This window comes from Acanthaster planci, linkage group LG03 (genome assembly GCF_054643075.1).
Source record: "Acanthaster planci isolate LZ-2023a linkage group LG03, COTS_SCS, whole genome shotgun sequence".
In the NCBI taxonomy this organism is placed as follows: domain Eukaryota; kingdom Metazoa; phylum Echinodermata; class Asteroidea; order Valvatida; family Acanthasteridae; genus Acanthaster; species Acanthaster planci.
Window position 1 is genome coordinate 19238269 of NC_141779.1, and position 16290 is coordinate 19254558.

At 41.1% G+C, this 16290-nt stretch overlaps 2 protein-coding genes across 6 annotated transcripts in view; one reads left to right on the forward strand and one right to left on the reverse strand.

The window, feature by feature from the left end:
* The window catches only part of guk1 (guanylate kinase 1), a 24516-nt gene extending 21872 nt beyond the window's left edge, over positions 1 to 2644 (reverse strand). For 3 of the 4 annotated variants that reach the window (XM_022223575.2, XM_022223577.2, XM_022223576.2), the window contains exon 1: positions 2548 to 2644. In XM_022223575.2, coding sequence (XP_022079267.2) covers positions 2548 to 2587 — 40 coding nt within the window. In that variant the 5' untranslated portion in view covers positions 2588 to 2644. Of the gene's footprint in view, positions 1 to 2511 lie in introns of all 4 variants that reach the window. The other variant, XM_022223578.2, reaches the window with a different exon arrangement.
* On the forward strand, positions 2608 to 16175 carry becn1 (beclin 1). Of its 2 annotated transcripts, none has more exons than XM_087133982.1 (12): positions 2608 to 2699; positions 7696 to 7915; positions 8375 to 8495; positions 9004 to 9091; positions 9700 to 9762; positions 10546 to 10692; positions 11323 to 11447; positions 11572 to 11718; positions 12292 to 12441; positions 13057 to 13167; positions 13954 to 14100; positions 15449 to 16175. In XM_087133982.1, exons 2-12 carry the CDS (start codon positions 7768 to 7770, stop codon positions 15549 to 15551), a joined length of 1350 nt encoding a protein of 449 aa, XP_086990108.1. In that variant the 5' UTR covers positions 2608 to 2699; positions 7696 to 7767; the 3' UTR covers positions 15552 to 16175. The 2 variants fall into 2 exon arrangements, with proteins under 2 accessions (XP_086990108.1, XP_022111109.2); XM_022255417.2 differs by lacking the exon at positions 2608 to 2699 and adding an exon at positions 5820 to 5955.
* Positions 16176 to 16290: the final 115 nt, after the last annotated feature.

Sequence of the window (16290 nt, forward strand, 5' to 3'; positions counted from 1 at the left end):
GTGGCTAGTTGTGGTTTGTGCGTTCCAGCTGTTCGTCTTGTGAGTGCCCTCTCATATATTAAAACACAACGTCTTGACCAAGACTAACAGGACCAAGTCCTCCTTTGAGATTTGTTATTCAACCGCTACAATTTCTATCATTTCGCAAAAATAACAAAAAGATTGTTGAAGCTGCTTTTAAAAACATTCAGCACAAGTTTAAGAAACTTGGGTTAAATAATTAGTTGGCCTTATGTGCAATTCACTTTACAAAACAGCAATGTATACGCACATACTGTACATGTATTTTAGACATCGCCGGCTAAATTTAACTACTGGTAGGGCTGAACTTTAATATTTTTCCATATCCTCACTTACATGTACATGTGGAATTCTTTCTTGAGCATACATGTACATGCATATATATACATGTATATACACGTATGCACACATAGACTGAAACTAAAAGAGGGTACTGTCTACATATACATGTACATGTAGCCTAGCAGGCAAAATGTACACTCTACATCATACATGTGTACATGATGGTTAAGCTAAATCTTTAGCCAGCGAAACAGTCACTGCCTCACTCAAAACAACATCTGATGAAATGGCATGCTCCTTGGTCAAGGCATGAAGGAAGGAAGTCAAGGTAAACTGGTCCAGATGAGGCATTTGCCAGTCACTTGGCTTGGAGTTGGACACAAAACTTCTGATAAATGGGGTGACCCCGTCCCGTATTTCACGACTTCTGGAATCGCCAGCTGGCAACTAATGTCCCCCTGGACACATCACACCAGCTTGCGAGGGGCGTGTGCATGGGAATATCTACATGTACTCTGTCAAATACCGGTACATGTACTGTAGTCAATAATACTGGCCTTGAATGTTTCAAGGGATTAGCAGTTGACCACGTTTGAGGGCAATGCATTCCAGTCCTTGAATTACACTTACATGTAGTTGATGGAAAGAAACTGTTTTGGAACACTGTTCCATGGTATTGCTTGTTGTGTTTTCTATAGGGTCTACTAGATTGCTGAATGGTGGTTGTAACTGGAAGATTGGCTAGGTTGCTGACTATTTTGTAGAGTATACTAAGTCTTCTGGCTTTTTGTCTGATTTCTAGAGGTTCCCAACTGAGGTCTTGAGGTAGTAGTGACTGTTGCTGGTTATCTACTGTCTGACTGTACTAGTTATTTTTACAGAATCGAGCTGCTTGTCTCTGTATTCTTTCCAAGTCCATGATGTTTCTTGCATAATTTATTTCTTATGAGAAGTTTATTTCTTATGAAAAATTAGGGACGTGGCCACTGTACTGTCACCATGGTCAGAGACGTTCGTATTCCAAAACCATCAGGACCATGGAGGTACATGTACATTGTACCACTTGGAAATACCAGAGCATGTCACGACTGCGAGGTGTCTGGACCACTGGGGTAAACAGGGTCAAGCTATTTAGCGTCAACAAGCGTCAACGAGCATCAACAAAGCATCAACAAGTTTTCCAAGCATATTTATGCAAAGATTTTTTGTATAAAATGTTAATTAGGATTCTACATATCAAATTCAATGTATTATACTATATCTATCTGAAATGATTGAGTGCTGAAATATGAGTGACAAAGTTGGGCCTGTTTGTGCAGTCCGACCATGGAGTATTCCTCCATGGTTCGACTGGCCGCCATCTTGTTTTCGCATAGACGGCAGAGGAGCGAAAGATGGCGGCCCCCATACATCGCAAAAGATTTTCGTTTTCCTGCGAGAATCTGGAAGCAAAATTATTTGGTGTTTCTGTTATGAAGTGGCAAGAGTTACAGTCTCTTAAATATAATAAAACCACTTTAAATCTGTAGAGGGTATTTTCAAGTTGTTGGTTCACTTTGTTGATGCTTCTTGTGTGTGTTTATAACACGTATGACACTTGTTGAGGTTAAATAGTATGACTGGGTACACATGCATGGTACATGTACCAGAAAATGCAGCCTGAGTATGATCATGACGTTAGCATGGTTAAGGCCGGTTCACACTTGATGCGTAGTGCTTATTCACGGTGTACGCAGTGCGAAGGTCTAGTTTGAGGTGTCTGCAGTGCGTGAAGAAAAGCGCAGTGCGTAATGAAAATACATGCCCTTGTAGTTTTGTACGCAGTTTGAGAAAATAATGGATAGTGTGTAGGCCTATGCACCAAATGTATGCATATTCAGACAAATTAAACAATTTTTAACTTTTCTCGGATAAGCACACGCAGCCGAGACTTGAGCAAACATAAAAGTATAAACGTCCAATGCGGCGTTCACATTACGCCCTGCGTGCGTCCAAACCCAGCGAGCATGAACCAGCCCTCACTATTTACAGTAGGCCTATATTCCTACCACTGATACGCCTACTAGACTAACTAGTCCTAAAGTGCAGGCCAAAGTACAAAAGTTACGAGTACCGCCCCTCAGTCACATTTGACTGCTCATAAAATGTTGCTATACAGTTCTATTCAGTACGTAAAAATAAAGAAGAAGAAAAGAACGACAAATTTACAAGTTTGTCACGGAGTTTCCGTACGTCTGCACTCACCAAATCTACTGAAGAAACGTGACCTGACGACAGCAAACATTTCACGCGAGCTGCGAACGGTACCGTGTATGCATGTAGTGCTAATGCAGTACGGATGTTTTCGAGCGCCCTCTGTTGGTGTTAAGTGTCACATTACGATAGTGGCGAAACAAGTAAGTTGACATAAAAAGTGCTCGGTGGCCATAATTGGTTATCACGATCCCTATTAGATAATCATTAGTCCGTAGGCTGGAAAAGTGAGAGGGGCTTCAGTCCCGATTTTAATCATTGGCTTGCCCCAAAGAAAACACACACCGAAAGAAAAAAAAAATGGAGATGCGTTTACTTACTCAGGAGGCCACTTTAAGAAAACTCATTCAAATGGCATGCACTTGTGTATATAGCACAAGTGGTGAGGTCCATTAGTCGTGGGTATAACACAAGACTTTTGTACATTATATGGAGTTGACTTTAGGAGTTTTCAGAACAACTCTTTGCGGTCATTTTGACACCAGTTATGGGAAATCGAACGTACCGTTAGTGCAGCACACGGTGCAGTGTCCGAGACGGTTCAGCCAAAAATGTACGCTAGTTCTTGCATTACGGTGCTCAGCACACGCCAAGGATGGCATGCATGTAGTATTGACCGTAACAACAAAAGCATTGTGTGCAATGACTTCAAACTTCACATTTGTAATAACAGGAAATGTCATTATAAGCATACCAAGTTTAAAAAAAAAATCGAGTGATGGAGGCAAAGCACGGTGGGGGGGGGGGGCTTAATCCCCCGGCTGTACGTGAGATGGGCCAAAATCATAACTGGCTCTTATTTTGTGTTGAATGTTCTGTCTGTATCGGAATGGGGGAATAGAGCCAATCATCATACGCCGGAGTTTCCAAATCTGGTACACTTCAGCTCTTCGAACTTTTCGTCATCCAAAATCTGTATAACTGAAAGTGAAATCAACAGTAACCGTTTTGAATATTGGCCAACTATGTTTAAAATAACAAACAGACTAGATGCTGATGTTTAACTAAGTAGGCCTATCGTAAAATTAACTTGAAAGTCTCAAGAATGATGCCAAAGGAGGTGGAAATCTAGCTGCCGCATTTGTGTGTTTGTTTTTCCATGAAGGAAGAACAGAAACTGGTATGACTCAAGTCTTATCATAGTAGCTGTCACTCGAGTCGAGTCTTGTACTCGCAGTGACTGATGGAGTCCAAAAAGTCCCCCTAAATGTGACTCGAGCCAATGACAATGCTGCCTCCCCATGCAGGGGCGGATGGGGGGGGGGCGTGGGGGGCGCGAAGGCCACCTTTTTCACCCAATAAGTTAATGAATAGAAGAAAAAGGGGAGGGAGAAGAAAAAGAGGGGGTCATAATGCCTGAAATTGAACCACAGAGCTCCTAGAATCCAAAATGTCCCAGGGCACTTATAAGCACTCGCAGGCATTTTACCGTTGCTGCTGTAGTTCAGGCCTCTCTCTTTTGGAAAACCCTAGTTCCCACCCCCCCCCCTTTGGAAAAATCCTGGACCCACCCTTGTTCCCACCCCAGAGGACTGCATTCATGAACGTTATTTTGATCGGCTACCCAGTGACCAAATCTTATTGAAATTGAAACAAAAAATCTGCAGACATGTTGAATGCATCTGTTGCAAAGTTTGGATTTTCACTGGCAGTTCGACATAATGCATGGTGTTATTTTGCGACCATGTTCGCGCTTTAGGGGTGTCGGCCAAGCTTGCATATTTCAATGGAGTGAACTTTTGGACTTTGACTCTTAAAACGGACATACCAGTATCTACTATACGCTATTGGATTTTTATAACACTAACCAACACATATGTGGAAAAAAGCTGGAAAACGGAGTCGCTGTAGGCCAATAGTGTACCCGAGGCCTAACGTGACGCCATCCCTAAGTACGTAGCGCGCTTTCATTTTTAGCACCTTGTGTCTTACCGGAGCAATAGTTTTACCTAAAATTTCACAATCGGCAAAAGTTCAAACGCCTATTATTCTGATCCATAAATTTCAATTTTGTGTGTCTGCTAAAAAGTTCGGATGAAATTATAGTTTTACCCGATTTTCAGAATTTTTTCTGACGCACAAAATGAACGCTTTTAGAATGAGCTCAAAAATGTGAAAATAATTTTCTGACACGCATGTTGATGGGTAGGTGAGCAGAAAGAATGATGCTTTACAAGAATTTATCAACTTTAAAGAATTTCGAAAATGTTTATGTGGGATTTTCTGAGTGCGCCATGTTACAGGGAACACTCCCCTGAATTCGAGCCCTATTTCCTGACGCTGACATGGATTTCGGAAAAAATTGCTCACCAAGTGTCAACACCGTACCATGTATCATGAGGATTATACTGCCAGTATTTAACCAGATATGAGTTTTGAGTTTTTCAATGAAAAAGTTTTATGCTGTGAGAGGAAAGTTAAGTTAAGTGAAAGTCGAAGTGCGTGTACGTTAGGGGGGTCCACCATAATTGGACTAAACAAGATAAAAAGCATAATATGCTTTTGGACAATATCGGCAAAGAAAGTGTATGGGATTCAGTGTTGCGTGCATATCTGCCCGCCAGCTCACTTGGAAAAGATATTAATTGTAATTAGCAGAAATTTAACAGCAAGACTTTACAGCTATTAATTTTATATAATCACTTTTCCAGGTGACGTGAAATAATACAACTTGCTGAAAGCTTAAATTAGCACGGATCATAGACGAAATCGAATTAACTGAATCCAATGGATCTTTCTAGACCTTCCAAGAAGAAAAAATTATGGGGGGGGGGAGTCTTCACTATTAAAAAAAATCTGTTGCTGCCCTCCAAATAAATAAGAATTTAGGCAGGTCGCATTCCACGATGTACGTTACTTAGATTGATAAATTTAAGCTCAGTTTCAAGTTTATTTTGCCATGTGAGTTCTTTTCATAGGTCCAGGTGTAAAAATGTGTTACAGAAGTGAATGAAAATCTCCTAGTGAGTCCTATAGTCTTTTTCAAAGTTTGCCGAGAGGGAGCGCGTAATCAAGATTATTACAACAGTGAGATCTGGAAGAAATGGAAAAGGTATAAATCCAGTAATTGACGTGCAGGTATAAGAAACTTTGTGGAAGCTCTTTTTACCCCTTTCTTTTTCATTTTCCCGTGGGAAGGGGTTCACTGGTGGTCGCAAAGCCCTTCCAAAGCCGAACCGCCGGAAACTAGCCAGAGCCAACTTGAACTACCGTACAGTAAAATAATTCATCCAGTGTGTACATGGCTTTTATGTACCACTTGGTGGCGCTTTTCTTTATTTCGATTACTCAGTGTATGTAGCTTTAATACGTACATGTACATCTAGATCTTAGACTGTACATGTTCATGACTAGTTCTGCTCTTTGCGTTTCATCGGTTCTCGTATGGACATTACTTTGGTAGGCCCTATTTAAAATACTTTTGAAATTATTTTCTTTGAATGGTTTGCTTTCCTTGCTTATCCTTTTTCCATTTACTAGGCCTAGTAAAGTAGCACAGTGTTAAGTTTTGGCAATACATGCTTGGGTGTAGGACTAGCATCTCGGATAAACATGACAAAATACATGTTACGTTTATGTAGTTCTTACATGTACATGTAGTTGGAACACCTTGTGGCAAGCGCAGTGAAAAGATCCCCCTCTCCCCCATTCAATGTTGCGGTCATTTATTGGGCCAAGATTCGGCCCAGCTTACCCAATGAGAGACAACATTGACAGGGGGTGAGGTGGGAGGCATGTTCCAACGAGATTTGTCCAGGGTTGTAGGCTACTTCCTGAACAGTCACTAGACATGCTAGATAAGGCACTACTGTCACACTGTAGGCCTGGCCGTAGGTCTTACTGATTCCTGATGTTTGATAAGCCTTATTGCAAATACTGCATGGGTGATTTGCACAGTTGTGGGAAGGAAAAAGGAGCAAACATTGAACCTTTTGCCTTCCCACAATGCCTTCCTTCCATTATCACCTGATTATACAAAATTACTCATGCAGTATCCGTACGCAACGGCATATTTAACGGTGCCCTGCAATTGTACCAGAGAAAACCTCCATTTGCACTTTCTTGATCAAATCTTCCCCTACAAAATTCATAATAGGGAACCTACTGTACATGTATATGAAACTACCAGGCACATGTGTATTTTGTAGATTGTAACCTACATTATTGGCAAAGAATGAGCTTTTTCCTACCATTCTGACCTAAAAATCCCTCGATGATCTGCGCACATCTGCATTAGTCACAGATTTCCCTGCCATCTCTATACATAATCTTAATGAGCGTAGTCAAAATTATTGGATCTGGTATCCAAAGCAACAAAAACACCTGTTACGCTGTGCCTGTTTTTGGTCACAGAATGCACTGGGACAATTTTTAAAAAGTAACCTCCGAATTATTAAAATTTTTTACTTTCCGACATAGAAAATCTGTAATTTTTCCTCAGTTGACAACAGTGGAATTAAAAGACAGCATTCTGATTAATTGTGAATTTTGAGATATGCATGTACATGTACCGGTATATTATCATAAAAGACTGAATTTTTCAGTTGCCACATTATTTCCTAAGCATAATGAAAATCGTGTGACAAGAAAATCACAAATTTGCACTGATATACATGTACTGGAATTGACATTGGAGTATGTGCAGTCGAATGTGAATGTTACATATCACATATGTACTGTAAATACCTGCTCCACAAATTTGGGTCATTCTGAGTCAATTCACCTTGCCTGGAATACTTGGATCATACCTTCCCTTAAATTTCTTGCCCTGTTTGTACTTGTCAATAGTAGGGACTAGGCAGCATGGCAGGTGTCAGTGGATGATTAAAGATACAACAATAACATCAGATTCCATGCTCAATATGCTGGGTACGCGTTTAAGTACTAAGGTTGCATGATGATGTGGATGAAAAGTGCAGTTTCTAATTAAACTTCCGAGGGCTTGTGTAGCGCAGGTTGTCAATGGTGTCACTGTGTTCAAAATGGTAGACGAGTCGTCATCCGAATTGACCTCGCATATCATTACATTACAAATGCATTTCCTGGCACAGGCACCTAATTTAAAATCTTTTTTTTTTTACATGTCTAATTTCTTATTAATTAATCTTGGCGTAATTGACCTCTTTGATTTTGTTATAGTTTCGTGGCATGTGATTATGGTGATGTTCCAACTGGTTGTCTTGCACTGCTGTACCTGACCTGTGATGTGCAATGTCAAATAGCAGCCACAGTTCCGATTCGCAGAGGTCCGGGGTGGCAACAACTCACGTCAGCTTTGTATGTCAGCGATGCAGCCAGCCACTGAAGCTGGATCCATCGTTCAGCTCTCTGGACAGCCAGACGTACATTGACTTAACAGGTGAGAATTTGTCCATTTAGCAAACGAGGGAAGAGATAATGAAGTTGTACCTGTACCGTACTACAGTTTATAAATTTTGTTTTGTATGTTATCCAAAAGTGTAGGCACCAAAAGCATATGGATAGAAATTCATAAAAAAATTTAAAAGATTACATTGAAGTTACATTTAAATCACAACATGATATATATTAAATTTAAACCAATTATCGGCTGGTATCCAATACTGTGCATCTTTATGGGCTCTCATTGTCCAAAAGAACATCAAATACAAACTTTTCGCTTGACCCCACTCTGCCTACCTGTACATGTAGAGATTTCAACACTCATCCCGTGGTTTGGATGATTTTCGAAAACTGTAGAGCCATTGATTCAGGTTTTATATGCAGAGAGCATCACGTCACTTTTCTGTGCAGAGGTAATGACCATTGGGATATTTCCCTTGTCGTATCTGCTACACAGCACCATTACTGACAGCAGGGTCAGGCAAGGCAACCCCACTTCTGCAGAGTACTGATAGCACAGAGCCCTTTGAGCTGGAGAAAAATGATGGAGTGTCAAGGAAACGAATACAGCCTGTCAGGTAAAGACGGCCATGTGGTCAACCCTTATGTGTACGTGTACGTGTACATCCCTCCACAGTCCTCTGGGCTTTTATGCAGAGGATACGCATGCAGGCTTCAGGTCTCCATGGTTATGTCAATACTGATGAAGATTTTTGTTTACCTGCTCTTTGCTGGAACAAGAAATGGCATGCTTTAATATAAACTTAGAATGGATTCTTTTAGTTAGAATAACACCACTTACATGCATAGGTCCATGTAGGTTTGGTGCAGGATGCTGGGGTTTGTATGACTAATTTCTGTTGGATTAGACAGCCTCTGCCTGTACACTTGTTGCCTAGATAAAAACGATTCCCACAAACCAGTCTTTTCTCTGCCTGCGAGGGGCTGCTTCAAATCCGGGTGGATTCTTACAGCACAAACCATTGCAAGTTTTGTAGAAGTCCTTGCATGTGAGAGTCTATTGGTGTGAGAGATCACTTGAAGATTGAAGCGACTGAATTCAGCCTGTTTGCTTTTGAAATCCAGGTACCCCTCCCAGGATAGCGGGCAGGAGTTTACATTGCTCGGTGAAGCAGCAAGCAGTCGGATGGAGAATGTCAGCCACAGAATTAAGGTACTCTTTGGTGTATAAAGCCGGTGTAGTTTTTCATAAGCCTGCGGACAACATCAAGTATGCAGTGTTTATAAGCGTAGCTCGGTGAAAGGCTAAACAGCCAATATGAAATTAAACTCCTCCTGGTGCAAAAATTACAAGATATACATGTTTGGTGAAGTGTCTGCTGCTCATCTGACTCAAACCAGCCAACCAACCCCAGCAAGCTCGTTGGTCAAGTGGTAGGAAGTCTACACTAGTAAGCAGGAAGTCATAGGTTCAAGTTCCACCAAAGTAAAGTCCGTTTCATACTAGGGTGAAAACAAACACAAATACGAATCTGTGACGTCAGATCAAATATTTGTGCTGCAAATTTTTCAAAAGTTAAACACATTTCAACGCGAGTGAAATTTTGCTGCAAATCTTTTGTGATGTCAAAATCGCTTCACTTCCTCATTCCTCTGTAGTATAAATTGGCCTTTTGTATGTGAATTTTTTCACAAGCCTTTGAGCAGCACTGAGTGTACAATGTTTACTAGCATGTATGGGTAAAGAGCAAATCACCTAACATAACGTTACAGTCTCCTAGTACAAAAAACACACCTCATAATCTGCCTTTTATTGTTTAGGTTGCCAGCCAACTGTTTGACATCATGTCAGGCCACTCGGATATTGACCACCCACTGTGTGAGGTAAATGTTAATCCAGATGAAGGTTATTTAAAGGGTGCATTGTCGGGTCATTTAAATGTTCTTTAAAAAATAGAAAAAAGTAGGAAAAGTCTAGTAATGGGCGGGGGTGTGTTCTACATTTATTGAAAGAGGAAAGATGGTACGGTACTGGGCCAAACTGAATGCATACTGACAGATCCCATGCTGACCCTTGCCTATTGACCCTTGGCTGCCACCTACCAGAAATCAAGGGACTGAATTGCCTTGAACTTACACATTACCAAAGAGTCGTGGAAGAGATGGTCCACAACGCCTATTATTTAAGGGGTCACCTCAATGGAAGCCCAGTGTGCAAAGTTTGACATGGCGCAGTGCATGGCTCTAAATCATTGTACCCTGTCCAGGCTTTTGGAACCAAATTTTGCAACTTTTCTAAAGGTTTTGGTTGTATGTTTGTTGAATTGTATCAGTCATACTTGCTGGAAGTCTACCATCTTCAAAGCATGATAACTGGTAGAAGGACTGGTAGTTAAGGACGCTGACCCTTGAGACCTATTTGAGGATAAACATGGAAGGAGGGGGCTCACTGCATTGTGATTCACTCCTACCTTTGCCTTACATTTATACCAATGCCCTGTGAACATCTGCCAGACTTTAATATCTCTTGCAATCCACGAGTCTCTCCGATGAATTTTTACAGAATAGAGTGCATTCAATTGTCACATTAAAGAACCTCTAAAAAAGGGCAGTCCATTTGGAAGTCATTTGAAAGACAGAAACAAACTCTTTGTGTCTGGCTTTCAGGAGTGCACAGATTCCCTCCTGGATCAGCTAGACCAACAGCTGAAGATCACTGAGGATGAGTGCAAACACTACCGCGAGTCCCTGGAAAAACTGACAGACGGAGAGGACAATGAGGATGAAGCAACATTAGAAGCTGAGATTGAAATGGTCAGTGAGATCACATACCTACCTCAATGTTTGATCCTCAAGGACGGGATCATGAAAAAGGAACCTCTTCACATTGTTAAATTTTGAAATTGTTGATACTTTGAAAAAGGAAAAGGCTCCTGGCTGTTTTCTGATCATTTTATGTGATTTATTTGTCTCAACTGATTTTTATGAATTCTACACGTACATGCTTCTTAAGTGGCTAAAAGAGAAATGATACTTGAAACTTTGCTAAATGGATGTAAAAAAAAAAATTGCAAAGGAGTAAATGCTTCATTGACAACAATGTCAAGAATTACAAATACATTTTGTGATCGGAATTACAACAAAGCCAAACTTACATATGTATACACTTTGGAACCAAATTTTCAATTTGAGCACAGTTTTTGAAAAATTAAATTGCCCCTATCTTAAATGAAATGGGAACACATAGTACGGTTTCCTGGTAAACTAAATTACATTTAATCAAGAGCGCCAAATAAGTGTGCAGTGAAATTGATCACCTGTTCTGTTAGATTACGGAAGTCAGCACATCAAGAGGTGTTTGAAATGTTCATTTTTTATCTGGTTTACCAGATAGCTGGACTATCCCTTATTGTGAAGATTTCTATGTTCATTTGATTTTTGAAGTTGAAAGCCAACGAGACAGAGCTCATCAAGCAATTGGAAGAGACGGAGTCGGAACGACACAAAATTGCTCAGGAGATGCAACAGCAGAAGAAAGAGTTGGAGCAACTTGAAGCCGAGGAAGAAAGGTTAGAGGTCAAACTGAGGTTGAAATAAGGACCAAGCCTTTGTTGTCTGACAAGCATGGTTGATGTTTAACTACTTTTCGAGACATCAAACTTACTTGTCCAAGTTAATTTTAAAAATCCGCAGGTACTGGAAGGAATACAACCAATATAAGCAGCAGCTTGTTTCCCTGAAGGATGAACAACGAAGCATCGACAACCAGCTGAGATACACTCAAACCCAGCTAGACCAACTCAGCAAGACAAATGTCTTCAACGCAACATTCCACATATGGTGAGTATTGGTTCAAGCATTGTTACCGGTACATTGACCGCAGGGAAGAAAATCAGATGAACTATATTTGGACACCAGCTTGGGATCCATTAAATAGATATTAAGGTTTCAATATTTCTTAATTCAACTTGGTATTAACAACCTTCTGTACCACTTAAACAAGGTATTTTGCAGTTGTTATAGTGTGAATTTTCTACCAGGTAAAAATAACAGTACACCAGGTTTTCCATGAAATAACTTCCTTTCTGATATGTAAAGCCTACATGTATGAAGCGGAAAGGAACAAAAAAAATGTGCCCACCAAAAGAAGTGACTCGTTTTAGTATCCAGTTCATAAATTATGACGCACACCAGCGTCTGTAGACAAACCTAGTGATGTTTCACTGTTGCTACTTTTAAAGACAGAAAGCATTGCATTGGGTTTTGTATAGAGTGACTGTCACCAAATAGAGGCTCTTTACAATAGTTAGTACACTGCTTCTTACCGCTATTGGTGGGGCTCTGGAGATGACTAGGGACAGAGTTTAATAGCATGGTCAACAGTTTCATCCGTTCATGACCTCTCTAATCTAGGCATAACGGTCATTTTGGAACTATCAACAACTTCCGTCTGGGCCGCCTGCCCAGTGTTCCAGTCGACTGGAGCGAGATCAATGCCGCCTGGGGCCAAACGGTCCTGCTGCTTCACTCCCTGGCCCAGAAGATGAACTTCAAATTTAAGAGGTAAGTCTGACCTGGCCATGCCTCGCACATGTTTCTCTTTATGTCATATATGTTGATGTACAACAAAAAGGCTGATGAAAATCAGTGTTGCACTGGAGAATGTTTGTGACAAGAAACAAGACCAATCACTAGCTAATGTATCCCATGTAAGATGTTGTGGATGTTAAACAATGGAAAATATTAGGTTCACAATAACTGGTAGCAAGTCCACAAAAGGAAAAGCATTTCCAAATCCTACGAGAGCCCTGCATAGTTTATTATGGTAGGACAATGGAACATGCGTAATTACAGGTGCTAACACACTTGTATGTCAAAATGAGGTTTGATGAGTCTCATATAACAGTGCATCTGCATAGCATTATGATGAATAAGATAACAACCATGAAATGAATAATTTATGTTTCCCTTTTGAGTTAAATGCTTTGTTGTACGGTACTTTGTATTTTTAATTTCTCCTGTTAGCTTCCCTTACATACTTTGATGTAGTTCATCTGAAAGTGATGAAAACCCTCAGTGAGTAGTAATTAACAATTTATTCAGTGTAAATTGATAGTCTCCACTGAAGTGATTTCTATGTAAGAAGCTGGTGTCTTTCTCTGCTCCACTGATGGTCAGATACCGACTGGTTCCCTGCGGCAACCATTCCTACCTGGAATCTCTACAGGACAAGTCTAAACAGCTTCCTCTCCACGGATCGGGCGGATTCAGGTTCTTCTGGGACACAAAGTGAGCCATGCTCTTCCTTCCTTTGAAATCTCAGCCTATAGCTTGAATGGATGTTATGGACATTTGAGATTCCACAAGTACAGAAGAAATCTTTGTTGATTTGAACTAAAGTTTGAGGTGGTGTAAAGGAAGATTGTCTGAAAATAATGTTACTGAGAGGATAAAATTACAAGGGAGGCCACCCAAAAATCTCATGGAATTAGCAATTTGGGATGGCCAAGCAAGGCAAGGGAGTCGGAACGTCATAGTAAATTCTGGCGAGAGGACTGCTTATTCTGCACTGTTCCCAACTTGGAACAGCCCATGATCTGTAATAGGAGCAGTGGCCGAAGTCTTGGCACATTAATCAGGATGCACCTGTTTTCAATGGGAGCACAGTGAACTCCCGAAGGGTACTCATGGTGTTCCTTGAAGGAGGGTTCCAGTGGGTACAGTGACTTTTGAGATGTTCAAACTGTGGTTGGAAACTACCCGTTTGATACGGGTCAAAAGTAGACCAGTGTGAGTGATTGACCAGGGCAGTTTGAAGCCAGACTTGGATTGTTGTGTCTGCAGGTTTGGCTTCAGGCCCAAGTTTGACGATTTCCAGGTTCACAGTTTGGCTGATGCCAGTTCATTGTGGTCCGTTGAGTGCTGTAGACATACTAGCAAAAATCCTGTTACATAATTCATACAGATTGGCATATGCACTGAAAACAGGCTCCCAACAAAATGGGAACCACAGTAGAGGCGTAGTACTTGTGCCGCTGAGAGTTCCACTCTGATTGTCAAACAACCTTCCCTCAGGTTTGACCAAGCCATGGTCGCCTTCTTGGACTGTCTCCAGCAACTAGAAGAGGAGGTAGAAAGGGGAGACACCAGCTTCTGCCTTCCGTACAAGATGTCCGGTGGCAAAATAGAGGACAAGAGTAACGGTGCTACGTACTCGATCAAGTGAGTCATTCCTTTTTCTCTGGGCCTGTCTAAAACATAGCGGTGGCTTTTTTATAGATACAAGTGAAGTGTAAGGATAGGACTCTACCTTCGATTTGGTACTGTTCAGCAGAACTTTCTTCAAGCAGTTAGTCAACTTTAGAGTCACACATTGTAATTGCAGTGAGACAGTCTTTGCCATGCAGCATACTGAAAACATCATTAACCACTACCTGCCGGGGACTCCGAAATCGGAGTTGTATGGTTTATATGTGTGGCCGGGGTCTCCGAACTCGGACAAAGGAAACAGGTCCCTGTAACAAAAGACCGTACTCCAAACAAAAGACCAGGCTGCTGGGCATTACCGGCATTTTCCACTCTCAAAAGTGGTGATAATCCAGCGTTGTTTTGAAACCGTATACCAGGCTTTGGGGCATTGAGAGCAAGCGGATTACCACCGGGGACAAAAGCGCTCCACCACTGCAGCGATGAGCCACACAGCACCGCTGCATGCTAATCTGGCCCCTATTGAAAAGAGGTCAGCAGTGCACTGAGCCAGGTTCGTGAACAAAAGACAGTTGTATAACACCGCACAATCTGGGCTCTGTTTACAAGGCTGCAGGCCTGGCTGAAATATTCGGGCGTCAATGAAGGTCACCTGTCAACTTGTGCCTAAAGATTACTCCGTGCGGCTATAAACGACTGTTAAATGGAATGATGAATTGTTGAAGGATTTTGAAAACAGCAAAAAATGATAGTCATGCCGGCCCAGCATCATCAACGTTGAAAAATGCCCCGGCAGGAAGTGGTTAAATACAGTCAATAGAATAATGTTGCTCAGGGTTTAATAGCAAAACAGTTGAAAAAGCAGATTGTTGAAAGATGTATGAACTAAACTTTGCAAAATGTGATCAAACGACTCTTGTTTCAAAGCGCATTACAACTAGAGGATGGATGGAGAAAGTTTACGGTTCATTTTTTGTAAAATTTGGATTGTTTTCATTAAATGGTTTCAAAACCGTTTTCAAAGGACTTCAAATTTCTGTTTAAACAAGTGAATAATCATATGGACAACAAAGTGCCCTAAGAGTTTGAGTGTATAGACCGCGGACATCACTGTGTTGGTTTCATAATTTTGGTCATTAGATTGGTCTGGTCACTTCTAATACGGGTGATTCACAATAGTGTGCCTCCAAGAGTTTGCAACGCGTTGGCCAATCACAACGCGCGAAATTTGTCGACCATTTCCAAACGTGCATTGGGTCGACAAATTTCGCGTATTGTGATTGGCCAACACGTTGCAAACTCTTGGAGGCGCACTATTGAGAAACGTCCGTATTCATTCTTGCGTTCTCATGTTTCTGTGCAGGATCCAGTTTAATTCAGAGGAGCAATGGACTAAAGCACTCAAGTTCATGCTCACCAACCTGAAGTGGGCGCTAGCCTGGGTTTCCTCTCAGTTCACTAAGTGAACCACACATTGCCAGTTCTGGATGGGCTCCGAAGGCTGTTATCTTGATGTAATGTGCATATATTTAGGCCAGATGCAGCGTTGAAGAACAAGCTTCTATTTCTTTGCAGCCAAGTATGTTCCAGGAAGTGAAACTTAGAAGGTTGGAACAATTTGATAACCAGTTCTAAATATTGGAAGCTCAAACATGTACTGGAATGGAAAAGTACCTGCTCTTGAAAACAGCAAATCACTGGCTCCTTATTCACAATTATTCATGTGATTACCTGTAATGGCAAGAGGATGAAGTGAAAATCTAAAACATTCTGCATCAACATGAGGAATAACGGACATTTGTAATACAGTAGATTTTATTTCATGAAATAGTAGGAAACGTATATATGGAGAATGGTAATTGGAATGTGCAGAAAATCCCCCCTGATGACATTTCTGAGCTCAGTATTGGTTGAATCCCCTAGGTTTTATTGACTTTATTTCTCTAAGAATCATTTGTAAAAAGTGTGGAGTCAGTGAAATCATTGATTGCATAGCAGTATCTATTCAGTAGAAAGCCATGAAACTGTTTGGTATAGAACCTCCATTATACTGTGATATAAATTATAGAGGGAAAAAACCCCAAAGTGCACCAATTTTTACTGTGGCTATTGGAATTTACAGGTTATGCATGTTCTGACCCGAGTCTTTGCCCTTCACAGACATGTGATGAAGCTCTTTAACGTTGTTCAGGCTTTGCGAGAAAT